General features: G+C 41.8%; 1 protein-coding gene across 2 annotated transcripts in view; it reads left to right on the top strand.

Moving 5' to 3' along the window:
* LOC144753492 (solute carrier family 2, facilitated glucose transporter member 9-like) overlaps positions 1 to 19,961 on the top strand; it is a 349,607-nt gene that overhangs the window by 150,859 nt on the left and 178,787 nt on the right. For both annotated transcript variants that reach the window (XM_078641162.1, XM_078641163.1), the window contains exons 2-3: positions 6,363 to 6,461; positions 15,285 to 15,445. In XM_078641162.1, coding sequence (XP_078497288.1) covers positions 6,363 to 6,461; positions 15,285 to 15,445 — 260 coding nt within the window. The remainder of the gene's footprint in view (positions 1 to 6,362; positions 6,462 to 15,284; positions 15,446 to 19,961) is intronic.

The raw sequence follows: 19,961 nt of genomic DNA, 5'->3' as shown, positions 1-19,961 counted from the left end.
GTTTTGGCTTCTTGAAGAGATGCGTCTTTAGCTTTTTATTTATGTTTTTAATTGCAGGACAGTCTGTCCTGATTTTGATACAGATGCTTATTCCAGATACTGGGAACATGAACGAAAAAAGCTTGCTTCCTTTTTTATTTATTTGTTCCCCTTTCTTGCTTTGTCTTCTATCTAGCACTAGCCAAACTCCTGTTCTGCTGTCGTCCCTCCCTAGATGCTTTGTTTACCAGGTAAGCTGGTGTCTTGTAGAGGTATTTTTGGGTGGCTTTAATATACTGGGTTGGAAGGGAGAGCAAGCGTAGATCATTTAAAGTGAAAAGGCGTGGTTTCATTTTTTGTTTAGAGCCCGTTATGGGTTGTGCCACTGTGTGTAGGACACCTCGCAGTGGTCCTGGGATGCTAAGAGGGAGAGCACTGAGCAGGGCAATGCCCTCGTCCAGATGGGAGAAGACTCCGGCTTTATGGTTGTTCTGAAGTCCTCTTTCTGAGAAACAACTTCACTTTCTTCAAGCGGAAGAGTTAAAACCAAGCTTTCTTTGTCTTCCTGGCGATGTGTTGCTTGAATGAGGGTGTATGTCTAGGTTGAATCTAGAGATTTCGAATACTGTCCTCTGCATGGTGAGGCCTGGTGGGCTCACGTTATGTAGCCAGGCTTGATTCTGGGGTTGTTTGGTGCTATTGGTGAAGTGGAGCAATTCAGTCTTTATAGGGTTTTGTTTCAAGAAATTGGTTGACATCCAAGATTGGATGAGTTTGAGTCTGTATTTAAGTCCTTGTATGTCGCTGGTATAGAATATTTGTAGTTGGAAAACAGGTGTGTATTATTGGATCTCGATGCTGCTGTCTGCAAGAATGAAGCTGAGAATTTCCATACAGAGGGTAAAGCTTTTGGGACCGAGGATTAAAGCCTGAGGTACTCTGCCAGAGACCGGACATATCCATGATCTTGTGGAAAGTATATACATGTGTTGGTTGGAGTATAGGTACCGACCTGTTTACGGTGGTGCCTGAAAATCCCATATGTGTTTTACATTTGTTGGTCAGAGCTGGATGGATTGACTGCGTTGAAGGCTGCAGTGAGGTTGAGCAGGACCAGGAACCACAGATCATGCCTGTTGAGGAAGAAAGCATCATCAACTACTTTGATTATGGGCGTCTCGGTGCTAAAGCATGAACTGAATCCTGATTTGTAGTTTTGTGGAATATTATTCATGCTGATGTGCTTCTTTAGCTGGGTGAAAACTGCTCTCTCAATGATTTGCCCTATGAATAGAAAGTGGGTAATAGGGCAGAAGTTGATGAGGTAGCCTAGATCCAGGTATGGTTTCTTTAGGAGGGAAGAATGTTACCTATCCTGAGAGTACCTGGGAGTGTTCCTTGGCTTAGGGAGCCATTGACCATGTTGAGCATGGGTATGAGGATCTATCCTTGGGGCAATTTGATTATTGATTGAGGGAAGGAGGGATGTTGTCTTCATAGAAGGTTATTTTGAGAGAGTTCAGGATATTGAAAAGACCCATGTGTAAGACTGGACTGAATGAGATCCATTTGGTGGAGCGGTTATGATTGATGGCTGGAAGTGAGGGGACTGTTGCAGCAGTAATCATATTGATCTCCTCAGTGAAGAAGAGATTGATGGCATAGCATTTGTCAACTACAGCAGAAGCTGTGGGCACTGGGAGAAGATTGTTGCAGTGTTTGACAGCTATGAAGAAGGACTTGCTTGTTTGGTTGCCGCAATTACAATGGTGTTGTATTAAGAGGCTGTTACTGATTACAAGGGATGGATGATTAGAGAGGAATGTTTGGAGTAGGGTAAGGTCAGCCAGGAGTTTCGACCTTCTTTTTCCGTATGGTATTTCATTTTGTTCAGGTCTTGAGTATACCAGGGGGCTGAGGGCTTTGGCGTGTTTATTGTGTGTTCCTTGGAGCATCTCATTCAATATGCATTCTCTTAGTGGTGTTGTCAGTATTTTCCTAAACATCTACATCTGTGATGGGATGAAAATGCCTTGGCAGGTTGTTTAGTTCTTCTCTGATCTTTTCCAGGTGGATGCCTTTGGTGGAGTAGAAAGTTATAGTTCCTCTTTTCAGTTGTCCTTGATGCCGAGGTCTAGAGCACACAATAGTGAAGCATATGGTGAAGCAGCCAGTCCAGGGCTATAGGTGTCTGCAGTGTGTAAGGAAATGCCTCTTTTTGTATGATCACCCCCAAGTTTTTGGACTGATGCTTCTAGTTTTCTGACAGCGCACTGAGGCCTGCTAACCAGATCTCAGTGCCTGTGCCCTTATCCTTAAACAGGTATGCCGAATTGGCTGATACCCAATTGGCTAGGCTAACATACCTGCAAGTCCTAGTAAATCGTACCCAGGGCATGTTAGTTAGAGGGTCACTGGCTGTGCCACTCTGGGTATGATGCGAGTGAAACACAACTCCGAGCCTGCTTTACAGGCTGGAAGAGCACTTTTAAACTGCTAATCCGACTTTGCCATTTAAAGTAATGGCAAAGCCAGACTTCCCCCTGGTATATGTGTAAGGCACCCCTATGGCAGTCCTATTGAGTCCTAAGACCGGGCCCAACATATCTCCCAGGCAGAACATGCATGTTACGTTTTCCGAGTGTAAAAACCTGAAACTGTTGTCCCTACTATGGAAAGGCTTGGTCAGCCCAATGGCAAGTACACAGTTACATGCTGACCCCCTCAGCTGTGCTAAATCTGGAAGGGCATGATCGAAGTGGATCTTCCAAGGTATCAAACAACTCATTACTTTAAGCCCGCCATTATTCTTAAGTTGAAATAAATGTAACATTTTGCAGTGTGCAACTTTAACAAAGTTATCTTTAGTCCCCATGGGCATAATCGAGCATAAACATGGCACCTCTGGCTTCCCAAACCCAGATCTGGACTGGACTGGACTGGAAGAAGGAGCAAGAAAGGATTGCCCTGCTGCAGCGTGGAACTGGCAAAAAGAGGCTGAACCGTCATGGGCTGCACCTGTTGGCTAGCAAAGGAAGAGAGACTTTGCTTGCCATGTCCTGCTCAAGAAGATGTCCTCTCTAGAGCCCAGCCAAAACAAAGAGACCCCAAGGGCCAGCTGGCTGGCCTCCTATTTGCAGCACAGGGACATAACTTACCCCCGCAGGCTTCTTCGGCTGTTAACAGCCACAGTCTTTAACCCACCACTATGCAGTACCAAGGACCAGGACCTGATGACAAAGTTGGACACAGGTTCTCTGTGCCTGGAAGTGTCGTTGGAGTGCAGATGGGACCCCAGAGGATGGTTATCGGCCCAGGAAGGATTGTTCTGTGAACGCAATATAAGGCAACTGGCTGTTCAGTGATAACTGGACTTCTGACTGCACCTATTGTACTTTGAGGGACATCTGCCTTGTTAACAAGATCAGCTCACCCCTTTGTCGACCGAGGAGTAGTCGCAGCAAGATCTCGTCAACTGCATCCCTTCCAACATCCTTGAGCATCTTCAGCATTCTTCATGCCTTGCATCAGGATCACTTCTATAGGAAAACACTGCAAAGGATAAAAGTGCGTGGAACTGACTGAAGACTGCTTCACCTGCTGAGAAAACTGTTACTGAGGACCTTGGTGGTCCCACTGACCGGCTTCCCACTGGAGTGGGTCACCGAAACTGACTCCTGTTGACTGCATTACAACTAGCTCATGGTTTTTTCGTGAAAAGGTTTGTGTCAAATTTATGGATTTGCCAATGCTTGTTAGTGAATTAGTTAAATGCTTTAATTTACTATACCTTGTAAATTTTATATCTCCAGAACTCTTCTGTGATTATTTTTCTGTGGTTATTTTTCTGTGGTTTCTAAAAATACATAAATAGAATCTATTTTTATAAATTGGTTTTGGATTTCGAGTGTCTGTTATTTCTCCTTCAATTGTTTTGATGCCACGATTGAGCTGAAGGCTTAACAGAACCCAAGAGTCCTTAAGGGGTTGGTAAATGTATTTCAAAGTGAGGTCGCACAACCACACCATATAATATACGCCATTTTCTCACACAGTGGATAAAAAGGGGCGCTGACAGAACGAGGTTCAGTGTGTTGCCTTTGAATTGGGTTGGGCAGGTGTGGTGCGTCCATTGGGGCGTAGCCCCCCTAAGTCCCATGGACCCACCGCGTCGTCGCTACAATAAAAATGCAAATATTTAATGATTGCGCTACCTGCCGGCCGGGAATGCGGGAGACACCCGACTTTTCCGGAGTGCGAAGGGGGGGCTGGGCCTGCTGCAGCTTGAGTGACAGTTCACTCAGCTGCAGCAGTACTGCGCACGTGAATGTTTGGGCAGAAACTAGCCCGCGCATGCGCAGATGGGTTTCCAGCTCAAGTTCCCACTAGAGAGAGGAGCAGGGGGCTGGCCGCAGCCCCCGGGGTTGCAAAGGGGACTGGGCGAGCAGACATGGTGCCCCCCTAGCCAATCCTGGCGCTGTATGCAGCGCCAGGATTTGGCTGGCCCAGTGGTCCACGTGCAGGCCATTCACTCTGTGACTTGGGGATGGCCGCCGCTGTAACGTAACTTCCACTCTTAAATTCATCTAGCCTGGAGCTCGTACAGCCAGGTAAGTCCACAGAGCATTATGCGTTATGTTTTGCAATGTTATGTTTCCCGTTTTTCTTGCCCGCTTTTAATCCGTTTTTTTGCCCTCTTTGCATTCGTTTGCCTTGCCCTCTAAGTTTCTCCCGATCTCCTTGGCCTCTGTTCTGAGGGGGGAGGAGAGGGGGGGGGGGGGGGGGCTCTGTGGTTATTTTGCACACCGGCCGTTCTTAAATGTAACTTTTAAAAGCATAATTTCAAACCTGGCGGGAATTGTAATTGTATTTATGTAGCGCTTGCTTCCCCTGATGAGGCATTAAAGCGCTTTGTTTTTCCAAGTTAAGTCCCAGTGGAACTGCCCTTTGCTTTGTGCTTTGTGTGTGTGTGTGTGTGGGGGGGGGGGGGGGGGCTCTGTGGTTATTTTGCAATGTTATGTTTCCCGTTTTTCTTGCCCGCTTTTAATCCGTTTTTCTTGCCCTCTTTGCATTCCTTTGCCTTTCCCTCTGAGTTTCTCCCGATTTCCTTGCCCTCTGTTCCGTGGGGGGGCTCTCTGTGTGTGTGTGTGTGGGGGGGGGGGGGTGCTTCGTGCTTTGTGTGTGTATGGATGCAGGATGGATGGGTGGATGCATGAATGGATGATGTATGGATGCAGGATGGGTGGGTGGGTGGATGGATGGATGGGTGGATGGATGGGTGGATGCATGAATGATGTATGGATGGATGCATGCATGATGGGTGGATGCATGATGGATGGATGGATGGGTGGATGCATGAATGAATGATGTATGGATGCAGGATGGGTGGGTGGGTGGGTGGATGGATGGGTGGATGCATGAATGATGTATGGATGGATGCATGCATGATGGGTGGATGCATGATGGATGGATGGGTGGATGCATGAATGAATGATGTATGGATGCAGGATGGGTGGGTGGGTGGATGGATGGATGGGTGGATGCATGCATGATGGGTGGATGCATGATGGATGGATGGATGGGTGGATGCATGAATGAATGATGTATGGATGCAGGATGGGTGGATGGATGGGTGGATGCATGAATGATGTATGGATGGATGCATGCATGATGGGTGGATGCATGATGGATGGATGGGTGGATGCATGAATGAATGAATGATGTATGGATGCAGGATGGGTGGGTGGGTGGATGCATGAATGATGTATGGATGGATGCAAGGTGGTTCGGGCTCGCTCGCTGCGCTTGCTCGCTGCGGTGCAATATGCAAATTAGTTTACGCCTCACCACTTTCAAATGTCACCAGCCGCCCCTGGGGTTGGGTTATTGTTGAGTTGTTTTATTTCAAGTGTGTAGAAGGCAGCATTCCTTCATGCATTTCATGTTGGAGTTGCCAGTAAGGTTGATGTTTTTGTGTGCAATGTGGTATGAGGTTGTTGAATGGCAGCAGTACTCCCACTAAATGATTGGATCGCTGTTGTTTTCCTTTTCTGTTTAGTGATTTACGGGAACTCATTACCTATCCGTTTATAGCATTGAAAATAAATAGGGATGGTTAGAATATTTTTGAGGTGAATGAACATTAATCACTAGTTGTGATGTTGGCACACAGGTTAAAATATGAGTAAGCAAGTTTACCTAAAATACTTTAGTTGTTAAAATGTAAGAACTTTGTTTTTTCACATGTATGAACAACTTATCTGCCGTCAATAACACCCATGTGTTCGAGAATGTTCTAGTCAAACAATAAATGCTTTTTTTCTTGCTTTCTACTCTTCTAATGTATCCTTTTTTCGTGTTGTCTGTCTTACATTTTTTTGCAGCATCTTACATTTCCTCTGCTGTCTGTTGGCCTTTTGTCCTCTTTTGGTTCTTCTATGCTTTATGGATACAACCTGGCAGTGGTGAATTCTCCAGCAGAGGTAAATCAATTAATATAAATTTTTTGGACAAGTATACAGTTAACATAAATGTCTGTTTTTCTATAACGCAGTGTCTTTCATAATAACCAGTTTTTAATTTGCTGTGTGGTTGCATATGGTGAGCACCTATGCTCATTTTGACGACCCAGGACTTACTTTTCATCATCGTAAATTGTCCCAGAGCAAGAGATAGAAAGGAAGAAAATGGAAAGAGGAAAAGAAAGCTCGAAAATAGTGAGAAAACGAGTACGAAAAAGAATCTGTAAAAGTGAGGAATCAAAAGAAAATGGGTGGCAATGGAAAAAAGAGGCATGAAGTTTAATCCAATTTTGGCATCTTTGGTAATGGACATCATGGCCTTCGACAATTCATTGGAAATCTGTGGGAGCTAGCACTTCATCTTTTTTCCTTTACACATGAAGCACTGGGTATGACCCTGGAGCTGTGCATTGAATCATGCTCCCAACTTAGGTATGTGTGTTCCGGTTGCATGTGTTTTCGTAGTTGCTTTGGATAGTGTGTGTAGGAGTACCTTCTGAGCTCTCACTGTTATTGAATACGGGGTGCATAATTAAGAAAATATTCAAAGGTTCTCTTTTTTTGTAGTTCAACAGGGAATAAGGGATCTTTACATGCTAAGAATGTTCTGGATTATAGACTAAAAATAGATTTGTGGGGTCAGATGGTACCAAATCTCCATTCCCTTATGAAGAGATGGCAATATGTTTTTTATTGAGTGCTCAAATCATGCAGTGGGTGAGAAATGTTAATAGTACTTAATCCAGTAGTTGTTATTTTACAACAAAAGAATGGAAAACTGAGAGAGCCCCACGCAGCTTTGCCATTGTGAGGCTGATCAGAGATCTGAGTGGCAGTTGTATCAACCAACTGAAAAGCAGAGAAAGTAGACTAAGTGAACTTTGCAGAGGGCTTGAGCTACTTCCGCCAGAAAACCTATTAACAGACTGAAGGAACCTCCAGGTAGACTGAAGTACTTAAATGTAGAATTCCTTGGACTGCGGAGCTGCCGCCATGACAGATCGTAGCTACAGATCCTATGTGAGGGTTTCCACAGTTCCAATATAGGCCAAGTTTTTGCAGGGAAGTAGACAGTCTGGTTTTTCATAGGGAGACCTCACATAATCATCTTCGGCTGAACCCAGGGATATCATTCTGCTCCTAGAGAGTGCAAGGAGTTAATGGCCAGGTGGATAGGAAAAGTGGCTGATGCCCACTCTATATTTAAGAGCAAACCCACAAGGTCACTTGTTGAGAGGCTTACACCTAGGAAAAGTGTATGAAAAGGTCTAGCGCAATATCCCAATGGGAGATAAAAATGAAATTCACAGTCCAAGTCATCTAATGAGCCAAAACCTGCATTTTCTTTTGTTTTTGTTATGCACGTTATCTGTAAGTGGTGCACACTTCCACTGTAGAAGGGGTGTCAACTCTTGACTTGTACCAAGGTTGTGGACCCAATGTTTGCATCGGCAAATGACATAGGCTTGCCACAGATCTGGGAAAGATATCCACTTTCTTTTGTTAAAAAAAAAAAAAGTTTATTGACAGTCATCAAATATCAAAACGTTATACAATTTAAATATTTGCAAACACAGCAGATGTAAGGAACTAGTTCATCCTATAAGCCATAAGAAAATATAAGAAGAAGAAAGGAAAAAAAGACTTAAAATACTATGAGTAAGCAATTGTGTACAATATCAGGAATAATATATTAAAAATGTGTTATCAATAATAAGGAAGTCAAGGAGGTTGAGCAACTTGTATCAGAGGGGTAGAGCAAAAGATCTTTTTGCACTTCTGTCTAAAAACTGTGTAACAGGAAACCATAGTTGTAATCACTTTCCAGCAAGAGATATAGGGTATACAAATGTTGTTTCCAGTCTATGATTATAAAAGAGAGCATACCACCAGCCCAAAAAGGATAATTTAGACATGTCCTTCCAGTTTTTTATTATCTGTTGAAAAGCAACTGCCAACAAGTTTATGATCTGCACTTGCGATTGACTCATAGGCCAATTGACAGATAGGCTGCCTAAGAAGAAATTTGCCTATGAAAATGGAACTGCACATTGAAAAATAATATCTGAGACCATACTTGTTTCCAAAATTTAAGTACAAACGGGCATGTCAATAATAAATCTTTTAGATCAGCATATTTGAGGGCAAATGACCAACAAGTATCAGGAGTTTCAGGATGTATTTTTTGGTAGAGTCCTAGGTATCAATAATAGCCTGTTGTAAATAAAGAAATGAGTTTGCTGCCCTAGAGGATTTCCTATTTTTTGTCCAAATCCTGTTCCATAAGGTACTGGTCACACTTATGTCTAAATATGCTTCACAAGAGAGTTCTATCTTTGTTTTGTCCCTATCGGTGGCAAAAAGTGGCAAATGGGAGTATACTTTAGGATTTATACAAAGAAAATTGTACTACATAGCATCGTTCAGAGAGGAAGAAGGAATTATGAGCTTGAAATTGAGCTCGCACCTCTAGTGTTGCAAGTCGTAGAACTGAAACCTTTTGTTGAAAGGAAAGGGGTAGTTGAAAAAGAGTTCTTGCTTAAGAGCATGTGAGAAATAGGTCACGTGCAAATAGCTGGTGTACCCATGTAAGACCTTTATTTCTCCAAGTTTTCCAATAAATGGGTTTATTTTTAAGTAGTATACATTTGTTATGCCAAATGGTGGAATTAAGAAAGGAGTCAAGATTATTTGGAATAGAGTGGAGTGTAGAATTCTATAACTTGCAAGAATGCTTGAGAACTGGTGTGGACAATATTTGTGGTTTGCGTGTGAAGGATAAATATTCCTGAAATGAAAAAGGTGAGCGGAACGACTTCTCCAAGTCAACCCAAAGTGGTGAGTCTAATGGTTAGTCAGAGATCCATTGAGATAATTCTCTTAATTGGAATGCCTTATGATATTTAGAGAAGTCAGGGTAATTTACACCTTCTTCCAATTTTGGGCATGACCGTTTTATCAGTGACATTCTAGACTTCTTTTTCCTCCATAAGAAAGATATGAGGATGGAATTAATCTTTGAAATAAATTAACTGGTATAGTTACAGGAATATTGGATACAGTATAAAGTTTAATAGGGGTCAACATCATATTGATGATGTCTAGACAACACCACCAGGAAAGATAAAGTGGATGCCATTGTGACATGAGTGTAGGTAATTTATCTAAACATTTATCTAGAGTCAGAGTAATTGATGTCTTAATACCGGGAGTTAACCATAAGCCGAGGTATTTGATATGTTGAGGACTCCATGTAAAATTAGAAATTGGCAAATCCTCTTTAAAGGTGTATTTGGTCAAAGGTAAAATTTCCCATTTTCCATTATTTAGTTTATACATAGATACTTTATTATAACATTCAACTTCTCTCAGAAATGCTGGGAGTGCAGACTGTGGATGTGATAAAAACAAAAGTACATCATTTGTATAAGCTGCTAGTTTAATGTGTTGAGTATTAGATGTAAATCCAGTTAAGAAGTGATTTTGACATACTTTGGATACAAAAAAGATTCTAATGCTAAGTTGCAGAGAAATGAGGATAAGGGACAACCTTGACGCACTGCTCTCCGCAATGTAATGGGGAAGTAAGGCCATTAGCAAAAATAGTGGTTTTAGGTTCAGTATGACGTAAGTAAATCAAAGAAATTATTTTTGGGCCAAATCCGAACTATTTAAGTGTGCGAAAAATAAAAGTCCAGTGTACAATATCAAAAGCCTTCTCCGCATCTATGGCAATCTCTGCAAGAGGTTCTGAGAGATATGAAGTTTTTGGTAAAATATTAAAAAACAAGCGGGTGTTATCAGTGATATAACATCCCCTGACAAATCCTGATTGTATAACATCCACTGACAAACCCTGATTGTTCCTGGCCAAGTAGTTAAGGGAAATCGGATTCAAGGCGAAGTGCTAGGGCTTTGGAGAATATTTTGTAGTCAACATTAACTTAGGAAATGGGCCTGTCATTTTGGCAAGAATTTGGAATGAGACAAATTAGAGCTTCTAAAAAGGAACCTAATGATTTATGTGACTCAATAAAAGATATGAGGGTGTGCAAGTGCGGGAGTATTTGAGGAAAGGGCAAATACAATTCAACTGTTAATCCATCTGGTCCTGGAGCTTTGTCTTTTTGGAGAACCTTCAATGCACTGACCAAATCCGCTTGTGTAATATCGGATTCTAAAAGGTCAAAATGTATTGAAGGGTATACAGATTTCTGGATAGCGGAAAGATAATGAGATATGTCTGTGCCTAAAGGTGAATTCTCTTGTGTGTAAAGTGATTTCTTGAACTGCACACTCATGTAAGATTTCAGAATCTTTGTATTGTGATATATGATCTGCACCATTAATGGATTCAATTTGAAATTTGTTATGCTTAATTTTGAGATAATCAGCTAACAGTTTACCTGTCTTGCTTTGTCTGCCATAACATTTTGCACTAGACTTTAATAGATGGAGATGAATTCTTTTTTGAATCCTTATTCAACTGAATCTTTGTTTTAATGAGTTCTGATAGACAATCTCTGGATTCAGAACCATTAAAAGAATGTTCCGGTCTCTTTATTTTTTATAGGAGTTTAGCGTTGAGTATTCTTGAATGGTTTATTTTGCTAGAGATATATCCGATGGTAACACCTCAGGCAGCAGCTTTAAAGGCATTCCAAACTGTGGGAAAGAGGATAGTGTGAGCTTGATTGAAGCGGAAGTAGACATTAAATAAAAATTGACAAAACAAGAGCTAAATTTAGGGTCTAGAAGTAGTGAGTTATTGAAACGCCATCTATTTGGGAGAGTAGGTTGGGATTATATATCTAAATGAATCCAGACTGATCTGATATAAGAATGAGTCCTATTTCTGCTACACGTAAAGATTGAGAGACATTCTGTGATACAAAAATGTAATCCATTCTGGATTGGGTTTCATGTGGAGGGGAGAAATAGGAATACTCTTGTAAGGAGGGATCTCCATGTGTCTGTTAGTTTTTCTTGCTTTATGGTTTGTAAAAAAGCTTTGAGCTTTATTTGAGGTGGAAAAAACCTTGGATTTTTGGTCCAAAAAGGGATCCATCACCTGATTAGTCACCCGTAAATATAATGTTCTCTGCTGGATGATTTGCAATAAACTGGGAAATTTGGGACCAGAAATGAACATCTCCATTTGTAGGGGCATAAACAATAAACAAAGACTGGAGTCCTTCCTATCAATAAATTAGTAAACAACCATCTGCCCTTAGCATCTTGAGAAAAAAGCTTAACATTCAAAGCTTTATGACATAGTCTTATAACTCAATTTCTCTTTATTAAATTTCTTTTTAATTTTAGTGATTTAGATTTCGTAAGGTGGGACTCTTGTATCAAGGCTATATTAACATCCCGTTTAGATAAATATGATAGAACTCATCTTTTTATAGGGGCATTTAAACCTCTGACATTCCATGTTACAATTTTTAAAGCCCTAATATTTTTACATTATAATAACGAAATGAACCAGCAATGATAAAAAAGATATCAACTTTAGACCAAAACACAAGTACATGCATTATAAGAACAAAATTCAAAAATTGAGATTGAAGAGAGGAGTGAGAGAAGAGCTATGAAACCAAGAGTGAAAAAGTATTGAAGAGATGAAAATTGAATAGAAAAAGCAAGTTAGAAATTTCCCCAAAAACATTTGACTGACTTAAAAGAAGAACATAGAACATGCCCTCAAAAATTCCAAAAAACACATGGGTGGGGGGGGGGGATGAGACCACATGGACTAGATGACCCATCCAAACTCCAAAAGGGAAGGCGGAAAACTCGTCGCACAAACGGTTGAATGTTGAGAAGGGTGTCCTCTGTTAGGTTTAGAATTGTTGGAATGAAAGACTTGAAAAGGCTATGCAATCCGAGCACTCGGAGCCCTCTGGCAAGCTATATAGACGAAAATTATTCCTTTTATTCCTATTTTCTAAATTCTCAATTTTTTTCTGAAGAGCTACAACTTGGGAATGAAGAGCGTTATCCTTAATGACAGATGACCGTAGAGATTAAATGTTTTGTAAAGCTGTAGTAAGTCTTTCTTCCAAACGCGACCAACTGTCTGTGAGGACCTGGTCTCCTCCATGAATGGAAGTAGAGCACAAATTTCTTCCAGAAGAAGATCCATAGACACAGTTGAAACCTGTTTTGGAGGTGGTGGAGGATCCTTTTTCAGACATTTGGTGGATGCCTTATTTGATACAGAAGGCATATTCATATTGGAAGAGGCGTCTTTAGGAAAACTGCTGATTCATCCATTAAGGCACAATGTGTAAGGAAAGTTGATCTAATTGTGCTTTTATGAGCAGAAGGTGTCAGAGGTTTCTGTTTTTTCAATCTTCCCATATGAGGACTTAATACGCAGGTTGTAGTATTAACATTAGATAAGATGCATGAAATGGCACAAAATATTTTTTAAATGAGTTGAAGAATTAGAGAATCTTTTAAAACATAAGAAGGTGAAGTATTGTCCCAATGTCTACTCTAAGGTAATAAATTAAGTAATAACAAGCAAATTGTGCAGTGCTACGCTGAATATGAACCTTAAGATAATAAGCTTTGGGTTTCATCTGACAGGAAACTCTATACTTCTGAAGAAAAAAAATCTCAGAAAAAAGAGAAGAGGAAAAAAAAGTTATCCTTCGTTAGCCATCCAGAATTGAAAAGCCTAGCCTGAACCGTGGGTTTCCCATAACAATTCCAAGTCCTTCCTGAAGTGGGAGATTTCTACTTAATATGCCTCACAGCAGCACTTGGTAAAATGGTGCTTCACGCGCCTGCAGGACCGATTGCAAAGCGGAGAAAAGAGATGAAAAAAGTTGAAACCCTTATCCTGGAAGCAAGAATTTAGTGCAACATCTTCAGTTATGATTCCCTCAAAGTTCGGCTCAAATTCATAGATTACTCGCATTCAGCTGCCATTCATTGCGTATCTTGTTAAAATGGTGCTCTGCGCCTCACAAGGAGTTGCCGTGACCAAGAGAATGGAGCAGGAGGGATGTAGGACACAAGGGCTTGAAAGACATACTGCTGCAGTATCACTGACATCTTGTAAGCTTGCAACCCGATTTTCAGCGGTCTACACATTATGAGGGTTGCCATTGCCAACTGTTCCGAGGGAGTTACTAGGGCGTCTCCATCTTCCTCGGGCACTCACTCAAAATATTCTAACTGGTGTTGTTGGCTAAAATGTCAATATATTATGCAAATGTCAGTACCATTTAATTAGGACACTCAAACTTTTTTGTTTAGAGTATAACCTAAACGAATGTTTGGCAGTCAGTAACTTGTTAAAGATAATGTTACGGCTTCAAATACGAAATATGACGGTACAGGATAACATTGATAAGCAGTATAAATCTTAGATCGTCAACATAGATGATCATTTATCAAGAGGTGGAATGCTGTTGAGGTTGGAAATGTATAAACCTGTAAAATGTTGCATTTTTTTCATAAGCAAATTGATGTCATGTTTATCAGTTAGGTTAAGAGAAGTAGTTCATAATGCATTTTAAAGGAGCCTTTTGCGCAGATCAACAACCACTTGAAAGGTCCAGTGATGGCAAATGTAGTCTGCCGTGCCTGCAATATGTTGGCACAAAAGAATAGCAAGTGAGTTTCAAATTGTTGGTACAACACTAGGAAACTTATTTGATGCCTTTCTCAGCCTTCTCCTCAAGCCGTTTGGCAGGAAGACTTCATCTGGGGAGCGGGGCAGTCTGAAGCCAGGCTAGGAATGTGTTTTGGTTGTAGGAGCCCCAAATGTAGTTTATCTGCAAAACGAGTGCCGTTTTACTAACTTGCATGAAGTGAGTCATTGCTTCTGGAGGCTGCTCTTAGAATGTCATTATATTGGGAATTGTGGTTATCTGTTAAACTCGCATGGAGTTAGGCAGGAACCCTTTTTTTTTTTTTTTTTTTTTGCAATTGCAAATCTCAATCTAGACCAAACTGGGCCTTACAAATGTGTACTATTTGGTGTAGGCTATCCCTCCTCTGGCTGGGTCCCAAACACGTGTACAACCCACAAAGATCTATTCTTGCCCCCACTCTGCTTTCCCTCACTCTGCTTTCCCTGTATATGGAGCCACTTCTATTGCCGATTCTTACTCTCTAATGGATGAGGAGAGCGCTGAATCTTCAGATTTGTCCAATCTTGCATTATATTGCTATGCTCTTTTTCTCTATTTGCATCTCTTGGGATGCTTTGGTGTAGGTCTTGTAACTATAGTAACGACCATGTCTAACAGCTAGGAGTTATCATTTCCAAATTATGAATGTTTGATTCAGCAATACTAATATTGACAATTCACTGATTACTGTTAAACCTTTTTGTTAAAATGGCATCTGTTGCTTTTTTGATCTGCTAGGGTAGGCTCACCTGACTGTGCTGTCTGAACGCTTTTTTGAGTGATTCTTTCTTAGTTTTTGAGTATTTTAGATTAGGGCCTAGAGTTTTAGTACTTTTGCTTTTGTGATGTCATCTTTTTTGTTTTTCTTATGAAGTTAGATCCTTTTAATGTAACATAAGTCTACTGGCTTGGTTTACGGAGGCAGCTACATAGTCGAGATACTATCCTCTTCAAGGTCAATTCTAGAATTTGTTTAGGTAAAACAGTTGTGTTATGGAATTGCTTTGCGGGAGTGCTACACACTCACTAGCTTATATCATGCTTATTTGGAAAGGGTCAGTCTTCCAACGAATGGATATTTATCTGATTCATGTAATTTCAGTTGATGGTATTGTGGTTTGACTCCTTTCAGCACATAAAGGCTTTCTACAATGTTACCTGGTACCAGCGGTTCAACGAGCCTATGACTCAGGAGTCACTGACCTTGATGTACTCCGTAACGGTCTCCATCTTTGCTCTTGGTGGGATGCTGGGATCTCTACTGGTTGGAATTCTCGTAAATCGATTTGGAAGGTAAGGACAACAGTATATTATATTGCATTGTATGATGTTTGAAACAGAGAATATATCTAACAAGACTATAGAACCAAAAATCACATCCTTCCCTATAAGAATAAAAAAGTTCAGTCATTAATACAAATGCATCTCTTTTTGTAATGTTGTGCACACCTACAAACCACATATTTTTTAATTAAGTGCATTAATAGCATTAGATTGACGCAGCTGTATCTCATTCCACCCTGAAGGCAATAAAACTTGCCCAATTTCAAAAACATAAAAATTAACTCCTCAGATTTTTACCTAAGCAAATGCCGGCCTGCATGTATCATATCTGAATGCCTCAAGTGCGGCATTCCCAAAGATCTTTTGGGGGTGGGACGGGTTATAGGAATTTTCATCTTTATAGTTGATACGGTAATAAGTTGCTATCCCTAAATTGCGGCAAAATAGTTTTTAATATACTTTTCCTTTGACAGATATTACCTAAAGGACAATAAAAAAACTTATGTAAACACTATTTCTGAATTCTGAACAACCACCTAAGGAAAGACTCCCTCCACCTGATTAGTTCTTGAAGAGTACATTATTTTTTCTTGTCTCCATTTTTACGTCTCTATAAAAAAAAATCTAGCTCCTTCACATAGACACATGTCATTGGGGAAACTGCATTAAATGTTCATTTTCAAAGGTCTCCTGAGGTCCAGGGCTGCATGTCTTTAGAGGGTTTGGAGTGCTACAGGAGACAAAACGGGCACAGTGCAGTCTGCAATGTGAGAAGTAACTGAAGACCAAATAAAAGGTTTATGGTACCTGTCCCTTGGTCACAGATATTACTTCCTGACTATCTTTCCTTTCCGACAGCAGCCTATTCAAATGGGCACCTCCAGGACCTAAACGATGGCAATTGCCTGTGGAATCTCCAGGATTGCATGCTGCCCCCTGTCATCTTCAATCTCTACATGGAGCCTTTTGGTGCTCTACTTACGGATAACCGCACCAAGGTTCAAGAATATGCCAATGATACACCACTCTACTTGAAAGTCTCCTCTGCTTCAGACATCCAGTGACTCAGACGCTGCCTGCACATCATCCATACCTGGATGTCCAGCACATGAAGCTACTTTGTAACACAACACAACCCAACCAAAACCACAAACCAATAATACAAACCTGGGTCGACTACCTTAACCTTGACTGCTTCGAACTCCAACAATCACTGACTTCCAAGGCGCTTGGGTTCATCCTGGACACCAAACTCACCCTCTTCCAGAAACTGGCTTTAAAACTACTATTCTAGCCTTCATTCCCTTGCATCTGGATGGCCGAAACACCCTGCTCCATCGCGTCCCAGACTCCAGTTACATCCTTTAAAGGCATCCTACATGCTGCATCACATTTCATCCAAGGCCTGATGAAATATGATCATATGACACTGGGCCCTTGGGAAATGTACCAGAAGTATACATTTTTAACATTTGCACATACTAAGAGTTCCATCGTTTTCTGGGAGTTTTCTCTTGATTATCTGACCAGTATACTTGTCAGAACATGGTATTTGTCAGACTTTCTACAATTTTTACTAAAATGTATTTTCCTTCATCCTCCCTCATGTAGGAGCATATTGCTGCCAGATAAGTTATCCACTTCTGCATTTCTCTGAGTCTCCGGAGTAAGGAGACACTAGGCATGTGTGTTTTGTAATGGGTTTATGGTGCCCACACTTGAAATAGTGTATGCATGTAATTCTTGAATCGGTCAATGACGAAGTACTTGGTTTGTGTACCATTCTTCGGTTCAGAGATCAACAGAATAGCTATATTGAAACATGATATCAATCGTATACCTTCAACATAGGCACACCTTAATGAAAAGTACTCACCTGTGCTGTTAGAAATGGGGGCCTGTATTTGGCAGAGGTAGGTACCTTTGTCTAAATAGGTACCCTTGCTTGTAGTCCGGGTAAGGGGGATACACGCTTTAGATAACCCCTAGGTAGCTTGGCACGAGCAGACCGGCTTATCCCAAAGGCATTGTGTAAAGTATTTGCGCTCAAAACACACAGTAATACAGTGATTCAAGGCCGGACTGGCTGTAGCGGGTACCAGGCATTTCCCCGGGGCCGCTAGGATGGGGGCCAGTTTTGGACCCCAGGTGGGCCGTATTTGTTACCAGGGGCTGGCAGTATCGGCCCCCTGGAACAAAATCAGCCGAAACCGGCCCTTGCAAACAGCTCGGCCACACCCCCTGAATCCCTCCAGTGGGGCCGGCCGAGGAGTTTGCCAGGGCCTGTTTTAGTTCCCAGTCTGGCCCTGCAGTGATCACACCACAAATGGACACCACACCAGTTTAGTAAAAATAAAGTATCTTTATCTAAACTTCAACAAGCCCAAAATGACAAAAATCCAACATACATGTAACAAAAATATGACAAAAAGATTTCAAGCAACTGGGTCCCTAGAAAACTATGTATGTGTGATTTCTCACAAAGTACTTGTAGATGCATCAGAATTCACAAGGCCAAACAGCTGCAGAGATGGGAAGTGTAGCGAAACAGAGATGCATCTGTTCCTGAGACCATGGGGAGGCAATGCGACAGTTCTGACGCAGGCAGGAGAAGTGATGCGTGGAATATGGTCTGTAGGGGGAAGTGATGTGTCGACTCCAAGGCGGTTCTAGTCAGCTGGTGATGCATCGGGAAAACTTGCTGCACAGGTACGATGCGTGGAAATCCAGGACGCATCAGCGATCGATGCGGCGTCTAGCTGTGCTGCGTTGGTTTCTTCAGCTGCTATCCCTCGACGCGTCGGTTCTGCAGCGATGCATGGATATTCTTCTCGCATAGTGGTGCTGCATCGGAAAAACAGCCATGAGAAGAGCTATGCGTTGATTTCTTCAGTTCTTCTTTTCTTCCAGTGCCCAAACAGTAGGAACAACCTCCAGAGGCCGAGAACTGGAACAGGCACCTCTTGGCTGGTCAGAGCTCTCAGCAGCAGAATTCAGGGGAGCTGGGGTGAAGTTTTTGTGTCCCTGAGACTTCAGAACAGGAGGCCAGCACACACGGGCAGTTGGAGATTTTCTTCAAGCAGGTTCAAAGCACATTTCCAGTTTTTGTCATCTCCTTGGCAGAAACAGCAACTGCAGGCCAGCCCCACACAGCAAAGGGGCAGTACTCCTCCTCACAGATCTTCAGCTCCTCTCCTTGGCAAAGGTTCCTCTTGAGTGCAGAAGTAATCTAAAATTCTGGGGTTTACGGTCTACTACTTATACCCCAAAATGTCTTTGTTCTCATTATGCAAGGGTCTCTCAGCCAGTCCAAACTAGTTCTGTACTCACTGTAGCTGTATGACCACAGGGGGTGAAGACAGATTGTGCAAGGGACATGGAGCCTATTCAGGAATCTCCTCCCACTACTCCTAGATCCTAAACTTTATTTCATAATCTTGTCCCCATGGGAAGTTATACTTGCAAGATTTTACAAAGCATTTCCCATTCTATCCTATCGGGCAGATAGCCTTTCAATAGTGAAAAACAAAATTGGCAGTATTTCATTATCAGGACATGTCAGACACACCAACATATCTTAACTTTCACATACTCTGCACCCTGCCCACATGGATACCTTGGGCCTACCAAAGGGGTGTCTTGCATGTAAAAAAAGGAAAGGTTAGGACCTGGTAAGTGGGTGCACTTGCCAGGTTAACATGGGATTTTAAAACTGCAGTGACAGGTCTGAGATACACTTACAGGCTACTCATATGGGTGGCACAATCAGTGCTGCAAGCCAACTAGTAGCATTTGATTTACAGACCCTGGCACACTCAGTGCACTTTGATAGGGACTTGTCAGTAAATCAAATATGCCAGTCATGGAAACACCAATCCATAAAAACCATTTACACAGGGAGCATATGCACTTAAGCACTGATTAGCAGTGGTAACGTGCCCAGAGTCCTATAGCCAACAACCAACAGGTCAGGAAAAAATAAGGGCCAAGTCCAACATTAAGTTACATGCAAATCTGTCAAGCATAGCAAGATTAAGGGAGTCATTTGTTAGGTTTTTTTCCCGTTGGTATGTCAAGTTAAGCCCAGACCAGGAACCCCATGTTTCATGCAGATCTTCCATACGGAGGCGTAAAGTTAAGTGGAGGTCTGAAAAGATTCTATTTGCTAAATAGTTTGGCCTCATTTAGCAGGTTTGCATGAAAGTTGACATACTAGAATTGACTTAACTTTCAAACTGCATTGCTGTTAGTTGGCTGCATGGGAAGCTGGTTGGCAGCGGCAACCCACCATTGCATTTGACCAAAGGGTACATGCAGCAGTTCCTGCATTGACAGTATGTGCAGCAGAAGTAGGTGTAAGATTGATTTTTCTTGAGGCCTGACCTGCAGCCAAACTCTACAGTCAGTCCCCTCTGCACACAATTGAAAGTCATGCAGATCAGAGGGTAGGAAGCAACATGATAGAGGCGTTCTTGTTCAGGACCACATATCCACCGCACTCATGAAGAAAGACAACCGCCAATGG

Source organism: Lissotriton helveticus, chromosome 5_1, assembly GCF_964261635.1.
Source record: "Lissotriton helveticus chromosome 5_1, aLisHel1.1, whole genome shotgun sequence".
Taxonomy (NCBI): domain Eukaryota; kingdom Metazoa; phylum Chordata; class Amphibia; order Caudata; family Salamandridae; genus Lissotriton; species Lissotriton helveticus.
The sequence above is the reverse complement of the archived record's forward strand: the minus strand, read 5'-3'. Positions and strand labels throughout refer to the sequence as shown.